The following is an 8,327-nucleotide window of genomic DNA, read 5'->3' as shown; positions in this document are numbered from 1 at the left end:
AGTAACTTCAGGGAAAGGTCCCACAGGGATAGGTTTTATAAGAGTATATTTATTGGGTCTGTCATCTACTCTAATTAAAACAAGCTCTTGATCTGAGAATTTGCATGGTGGGGCTGGGGAGAGAGATTCCCAGACAGGGTTAAAAGGGATATTTTAGTATGAGACTGGATTTGTGTACCATGGGAGGAGGGCAGAAACTAGAATCTGTTACATGAACCGCTGATAATGAGCGTCCTTGCAGCTGTGAAAGGGGGGCTGTATTTGGAGCGGGGGAATTGCTGTCAGCGTTTAGCAAGGGAAAGGTGGGGGCTACAACTCCGGGTCTTCTTGCTTCACAATGGTAACAGACCTCTCTTGAGAATTAGTAACTCCGCATACATCACAGATCCACGCAGCCGGATCACAGGATGGAGGCGCACTAAGTTCTGACAACCCAACATATATATTGGTGCCTTAGGATTGAGGGGCACAACCAGATTTCACTTTCAATTTACAATATTTCACAGATCTACCAGCGCGTACAACACTAAGAAAACACAGAGAGACTCAAGAGCGCAGCGACCTGCTGCTGCCCCTCCCTACCAGAAACACGGAAATAGGAAGAATCAAAGCATTCCTCAGCACAGAAGAAAGCCATAACGCAGCTGTATAACTCCCCCCGCCCATCGGATATTCCAAAGACAAACACAGACACGGAAATACAGCAGTTCTCAGACTTAATTAATTTCTACAAAATCTTCATCGCACAATTCACATACCAGATTGAGAATATTTTCCCTGCATTCCTGACAGATTTCTTTTCCCTTCTTTGGGTTAACAATATCTAATTTTTATCACACAATTCAAAGTCTTCTTCTTCCACGGACTGATTCTCCTTTAAAGCAAAATACCCCTACTTAGTCGTGTATAGTTACCAGAGCGGCCGCTTAGCCTATTCCACTTAGGGTTTTTACCTGTCCCCCGCTGGGACAACCCAAAATCGCGGTACTCAGTGAAAGGAGGAGGGCGTCTTAGACTTAACCCTCCGGACACCCCTGGAAATATTTAAATCAATATATTCCTGAGTTATGCATCCTACCCATTTTCGATCACCTCACCGCGCAAATCGCGGTACTCAGTGAAAGGAGGAGGGCGTCTCAGACTTAACCCCTCCGGACGCCCCTGGACATACACATATATATCTATGTATTCCTGAGTTACGCATCCTACCCAATCTTCGATCACCTCACCGCGCCTGATTCTAACAGTGATCAGGAATTCAGGATATTTTGACTGTAAAGAGAATTACATCACTGGTTAATCCGAGGTGTCCGTCCCTTATGAGGTACGGTTCAAGCACTGGGCTTCCAACGGAACTACACCTCTATATGATTCCACCCAAGAATCATCCCACTCCGGGGACAAACCTCAGATCCTCTTTGCAGCAACAAACACAGGAAAACCACACCAAACGGTCAGTCTGGACAGTATAACTGCCAACTTACCGTGGTTGTTGTGGGGGATGATCAGTCTCAATTTTCCAGTGCCTGCGTCCGGTCCGAGGGTCCTTTGTCTTGTTGTCCTCCGGGGGGCAGAAGCGTTCCTGCTTGGATCCCAGGTTTCGGCACCAACTGTTGAGGGAGGATTTAAAGTGATCCTTCACGGTTAACCCAGTGATTTCCAAATTAATATATAAGGTGTTGCCGGCAACTGAAAATGACCAGACGGAGACGTGTGTCTCTGTATGGGGGATCGAGCTGATCTCTAGCCCCCGTTTATTCTGCATGACTTTATCATAGTCATAGAAATTACACTTCAACCAATCAGCATAAGAACACGCTCACGGTTCTTAGCCTATAAGAATACAGGAACAATCTGTGCGTCAAAGTTTTGTAGAACAATACACCCTCAGTCTCATGTTCTACCGAGGTTGCAACAATCAAGGTCTCATCAAAATCTCATAACAGATGTAAACTTTAGCCTACTAACAAAATTTATATCAAAACAACAAAATGGAGTCGAAAAGCACAAAATGGAGATTCTTTCTTAATTTCTTCCTTCACACTGCCACCACATTGCAAGTGGGAAGAGCTGGGCAAAGCACCAGAGTTGACACATCTAATAGATGTGCCTTTTCTGGGTTGTGTGCGTGCTGCTATTTTCAGGCTGGGGTGGCAATATCCATGGTCCACTGCTGTACCCACTCCCCATGCATCCATGTGTTAATTTTCTACATTAAAGAATATTTTTTTACCTGGTCACTGAGTGACACTTTTCTTATCTCTTTGGTTTAATTTTGTTCGACGCTGTTCGTTTGAGGTGCAGCCCCTGTGACTGTGAATCTTATAAACTGCTGGTGCACTGAAAGCTATGCAATATGTTGTTTGATGCTGATTCTGTCACATTTTAGCAAATATCTATGGCCCCTTATCAGCCTGAGAATACCATCCCCCGGCTGTCTGCTTTAGGTTGGCTAGTTGTCAAACATGGGGGGGACCTCACACCATTTATTTTTTATTTAAATAATTTAAAAAAAAAAAACTGCGTGGGGACCCGTCTATTCTTGATAATCAGCCGTGATAAAGCTGATAGCTGAGGGTTGCAGGCCACAGCTGTCAGCTTTGCCATACTGGTTAACAAAAATAGAGGGTTCCCCACTCCGTTTTTTTTTTTTTAATTATTTAAATAAATAATAAAAATAGGAACCAAAGCCATTTTTTAAAATGAATTTATTTATAATGCAGACACAGGCACTTCTCTCACTGTCAACAGGCGACAGCAGGCGTAGGCTGATGGGAGTGGTTCTCCCATTACACAAAGCTTGTGTCTGGAGTTAAACTTAATACTGCCAATCACAGCTGCTGGCTCATGCAGTCATATCATAGCACTGGAACCGCAGCTCTCTGACCCTTGGTAATGATCTTTTCACAGATCAGAGCTGCCAGAGTTTCTCACACTGTTGTACAGATGACAGCGTGGGAAACACCCAATGTTTGGCATCTGTGTGTTCCCAATGTTATGGAGAAGTCCATTTTCAGAGTCCGTAATTGGTCAGATGATAGGGGCAAATGAGAGCTGTTTGACACAAAGATCACAGTGGGTGGTTCTGTGTGGCCTTCCTGCGCTGGGATATCTTGACATTATAGTTTTTATAGATACTATTGATACTATTTTTTCACTGTTAAGGATGAATAACATCAGCAATATGAACATAGTGCTCGGCTTTCTCTATCAGACCCATGGACAATGAATAGAGCAGAGGTTGAGCATGCCTGCTTCTGCTTCATTCAGAATGGGATTGCCATTCCAGAAACCCAACGTCAGCATCTTTAGGGGTCCCAGAAGTCAGACCCCCAGTGATCAGTAAGTTATGCACTATTCTATAAACAGGATAATTCCTCTTTACTTCCTTTGGAGTTAAGGAAACAGTGTAGAACAGTCTGCCTGACTGTTCCTGGATTTCTAAAGATCAACTACTGGCCACTAAAGATATTTCCAGCACAGCCATATGTGGCTGTGATGGGAATAACCCTATATTGAAAGGTATTTTAGTAACATCATTAATGGAGGGTATTAAAATGCTATTATCTTTCCAATAAGAAAAATACAAAATATTGATTTTACCTCTCTTTCAGGTACTTGAGCTTGGCCACAATGCAAACTAACCAGACATCAGTCATATATTTCATCATTAAGGGCATATCGGAAGATCCACATTTGCAGCTCCCAATCTTCTTACTGGTTCTCCTGATTTATCTCACTACTGTATCCGGAAACTTAACCATTCTCATTGCTTGCAGAGACCCTCATCTTCACACTCCCATGTATTTCTTCCTGGGAAACTTGTCCATAGTAGACATCTGTTGCTCTACAGTTTCCTTGCATAAGATCCTTACAAATTTCATCATTGGGGATAAAAGAGTTTCTTTCTTTGCTTGCATGGCTCAGATGTACATGTTTGGGTCATTAGGAGGTCTTGATCTGGCAATATTGACAGCCATGAGTTATGACCGCTATGTGGCCATCTGTAAACCTTTACAATATCACTTGATTATGAACTCTAGGACGTGCGGAATTTTGGCTGCCGTCTGTTGGATTTTGGCATTTTTGCAAGTTCTTCCTCCTGTTGGGATGGTTTACAGATTTTCTTGCTATTTCTCCATTGAGATCAATCACTTCTTCTGTGATATAATACCTGTGATAAGAATTTCATGTGAAGACACCACATTTGTTGAAATGCTCTTCTTCATAGAAGGACTATTTCCCATAATCCTGACGCCATTTCTCCTAACGTTTGTGTCTTACATATTTATCATACATGCCATACTAAGGATACGTACCAGCTCTGGAAGATTGAAGGCCTTCTACACATGTTCCTCACACCTAGCAGTGGTCATATTGCTGTATACAACACTTTTTGGACAATATCTGACTCCAAACCTAAGTAGCACTTTGGAGTCCAAGAAACTTTTTGCGCTGTTTAACACGGCTGCCGTTCCTATGCTAAATCCAGTAATCTACAGTTTAAAGAATAAAGATGTCAAAAGGGCTTTGAAAAAAATCCTAGGTCCTGGTAAACTAATTTGAAGATTATAATGGTCAACTTCTCCAACTGGAAAACTTATTTAAGTGGTTAATAAATTCAGAAAAAAATGTTTCTAAATATTCTACATTGTGCATTGGAAAGTAGGGAACGATTCAAGAGCTCCATCCGTTATCCTGAGCAGACAAGGTTCCTTAAATGTCCTCTTGGTAGGACCTGTCATATAAAGCCACCAAAAGACCATTGGTTTCTTGCTTGGCTAACATCTGATCACTGGTTTCAGTAATAAGGCATCCGATAGACAGTTTATTTTACACAGTGTGTCATCAGAAATTACCTATTTTGTACATCATTTGCATTCTTCAAATTTTTGGCAATGTTTTTTTCTTATCAAAAGAAATCTTACAATTTTTACATTGGCTACAAAGACTTATTTAGACTATCTTCCTGTAGTTTCAGAAAATGCACATGTAGGTTCATAGGACTGAGCAGACTCAGACCATATCTATTGTATAGAAGCATTTGATCCAGTGTGTGCAAAGGTGTGTGAAGGGAAGGGGAACATTTTGAATGGTGGATTCTTTGTCATCAATCATTGCACAGGAGAAGGTCAGAAGTGACATCACATATCACCTGTCATTGTAATCCCACCTATGATCGGGAAACTGGTAAAAATTCTTCCTGAAAAGACAAGAAGTAGTAGTCTTAAAAGAGCCCTTATGGCCACGGTAAAAAAGATTAATAATTGATAATTGTGTTTTTAATAATAATCATAATATGACAAAATGGGGGAAAAAACCTAGGGTGAATCTCATGGGATTTAATAAAGAAACGTTTCGGCCTATCTGGCCTTCTTCAGTCAACTATGTACAAAATTCAGAAAATATAATGAGTTAACATCACTCAAAAAGGACAAAATAAAGTATATACACAGAACAAAATATAAGAGTCATTAAGAGAACATCATGATATAATATAACAAGAGACATCCAATTATTACACAATGAATTGCAATCTCTATCTAGGAGGGTACCACTAACGGTCTTAAGTTATGCTAATATATAAGCTATGGTAATGAGACAGTATAATGTGTATCATAGTGAGCTATGGGACATACCGTGCTGCCTGCAAAGGCTGTAGAAAGTGGGGCAATATACCCTGCAAATGCTGGTAATCTATATGGAAGATGAAATAATGCCTAAAATTAGAGAGGCAGTGAGGTGCAGAGATGCCCATCTATGTAGCTAAAGAAAATCCATACCATAGAATGTCACTATGAGTGAATTCGCTGCGTCCGGCTCAATAGAGCAAAGTATAGGTCATCAGTAGTGTTGAGCATTCCGATGCTGCAAGTATCGGGTATCGGCCGATACTTGCTGTATCGGAATTTCCGATACCGAGATCCGATATTTTTGTGATATCGGGTATCGGTATCGAAACAACATTAATGTAAAAATGTGTAAAAGAAAGAATTAAAATAAAAAATATCGCTATACTCACCTCTCCGACGCAGCCTGGACCTCAGCGAAGGAACCGGCAGCGTTGTTTGTTTAAAATTTGCGCTTTTACTTGGTTACGTGAATTCCCGGCTTGTGATTGGTCAGGGCGGCCATGTTGCCGGGACGCGGACCAATCACAGCAAGCCATGACGAAATTACGTCACGACTTGCTGTGATTGGTCCGCGTCCCGGCAACATGGACGCCATTAACCAATCACAAGCCGTGACGTCACGGGAGGCTGGACTTGCGCACTTTTTAAAAAGCGCGCGTGTCCAGCCTCCAGTGACGTCCCGGCTTATGATTGGTCACGGCGCCATGTTGCCGGGACGCGGACCAATCACAGTAAGCCGTGACGAAATTACGTCACGGCTTGCTGTGATTGGTCCGCGTCCCGGCAACATGGCCGCCATTAACCAATCACAAGCCGTGACGTCACGGGAGGCTGGACACGCGCGCTTTTTAAAAAGCGCGCGTGTCCAGCCTCCAGTGACGTCCCGGCTTATGATTGGTCACGGCGCCATGTTGCCGGGACGCGGACCAATCACAGTAAGCCGTGACGAAATTACGTCACGGCTTGCTGTGATTGGTCCGCGTCCCGGCAACATGGACGCCATTAACCAATCACAAGCCGTGACGTCACGGGAGGCTGGACTTGCGCACTTTTTAAAAAGCGCGCGTGTCCAGCCTCCAGTGACGTCCCGGCTTATGATTGGTCACGGCGCCATGTTGCCGGGACGCGGACCAATCACAGTAAGCCGTGACGAAATTACGTCACGGCTTGCTGTGATTGGTCCGCGTCCCGGCAACATGGCCGCCATTAACCAATCACAAGCCGTGACGTCACGGGAGGCTGGACACGCGCGCTTTTTAAAAAGTGCACAAGTCCAGCCTCCCGTGACGTCACGGCTTGTGATTGGTTAATGGCAGCCATGTTGCCGGGACGCGGACCAATCACAGCAAGCCGTGACGTAATTTCGTCACGGCTTGCTGTGATTGGTCCGCGTCCCGGCAACATGGCCGCCCTGACCAATCACAAGCCGGGAATTCACGTAACCAAGTAAAAGCGCGAATTTTAAACAAACAACGCTGCCGGTTCCCTCGCTGAGGTCCCGGCTGCGTCGGAGAGGTGAGTATAGCGATATTTTTTATTTTAATTCTTTCTTTTACACATTTATATGGTTCCCAGGGCCTGAAGGAGAGTTTCCTCTCCTTCAGACCCTGGGAACCATCAGGGATACCGTCCGATACATGAGTCCCATTGACTTGTATTGGTATCGGGTATCGGTATCGGATTGGATCCGATACTTTGCCGGTATCGGCCGATACTTTCCGATACCGATACTTTCAAGTATCGGACGGTATCGCTCAACACTAGTCATCAGTGGCCTGGGTGAGGAGAGCACTGTTAATATAAACCTAATAATAGCGAGAAGTGTGAGGGAGTGCAGGTGATACAGACCTGAGAAGAGAAGGTACGGTGCATCAGCGAGTCCTGGCGACGCGGTATCCACCGCTTGTCAGCCCAGACTGCAGGCGTGCAGAGTCTAATGTGAGGCGGTGGGCGTGGTTTGCGCCTAAACGGACGTGGTGGGAGAAAGAGAAAGCTGGGCGTGCGCACTGTGTGCATTCCAGTGACCTAATCGTGCGCTCCACAGCGTATGGTGGCTCATAATGGACAAAAAGGTCCCGCTGGTGCAGAAAAGGGCCGTGAATAATAGAAGTGGCTCCTATTCGGTGTGGATCAATACCGGTGACTCTGTAAAAGGAGAAGCAGAGTTAATACATGGTCTGGGATATATACAGAGAATCACACACAAAGTAAAAAGGCACTTTTAAAGAGAAAATCAATAGCATATGGATATAGCTGTACTAAAGCAGGTGTACGCTAAAACAAGCATATGGGACAAAGTGTATGAACAAAATAAGTTTCATAGGAACGATAACAGGTCATATTCTCTGTTGAGGCCCTTAGGATACAGGGTCCCCAACGTGTGTATCCAGTATGCCTCACGTTGTTTCAGTCTTTGAATTCGGTTGCCACCTCTCCTTGATTCTGGTACATGCTCAATAATCTGAAATTTTATTTGTGAAACATTATGGTTATGCGCATTATAATGATCCGGTACGGGAAGGAGGAGATTCTTGCACCGAACTGTGGACTTGTGTTTGCTGATTCGGTCCCTGACTGGCTGTGTTGTTTCCCCGATGTATAACAAACCACAGGGACATTTGAGGAGATAGATGACGAACGATGTGTCACAAGTGTAATAACCCCTGATGTTGAAACGTTTGCCTGAGTGTGGAT

General features: G+C 43.9%; 1 protein-coding gene across 1 annotated transcript; it reads left to right on the top strand.

Moving 5' to 3' along the window:
- Positions 1-3,633: 3,633 nt before the first annotated feature.
- Positions 3,634-4,566, top strand: LOC143803798 (olfactory receptor 8D1-like). Its single transcript, XM_077281565.1, has one exon. The coding sequence runs from the start codon at positions 3,634-3,636 to the stop codon at positions 4,564-4,566; it is 933 nt and encodes a 310-aa protein (XP_077137680.1).
- The last annotated feature ends 3,761 nt before the right edge of the window (positions 4,567-8,327 follow it).

This window comes from Ranitomeya variabilis, chromosome 2 (genome assembly GCF_051348905.1).
Source record: "Ranitomeya variabilis isolate aRanVar5 chromosome 2, aRanVar5.hap1, whole genome shotgun sequence".
Classification (NCBI taxonomy): domain Eukaryota; kingdom Metazoa; phylum Chordata; class Amphibia; order Anura; family Dendrobatidae; genus Ranitomeya; species Ranitomeya variabilis.
Note: the sequence above shows the minus strand (reverse complement) of the source record. Positions and strands in the feature narration are given on the sequence as shown.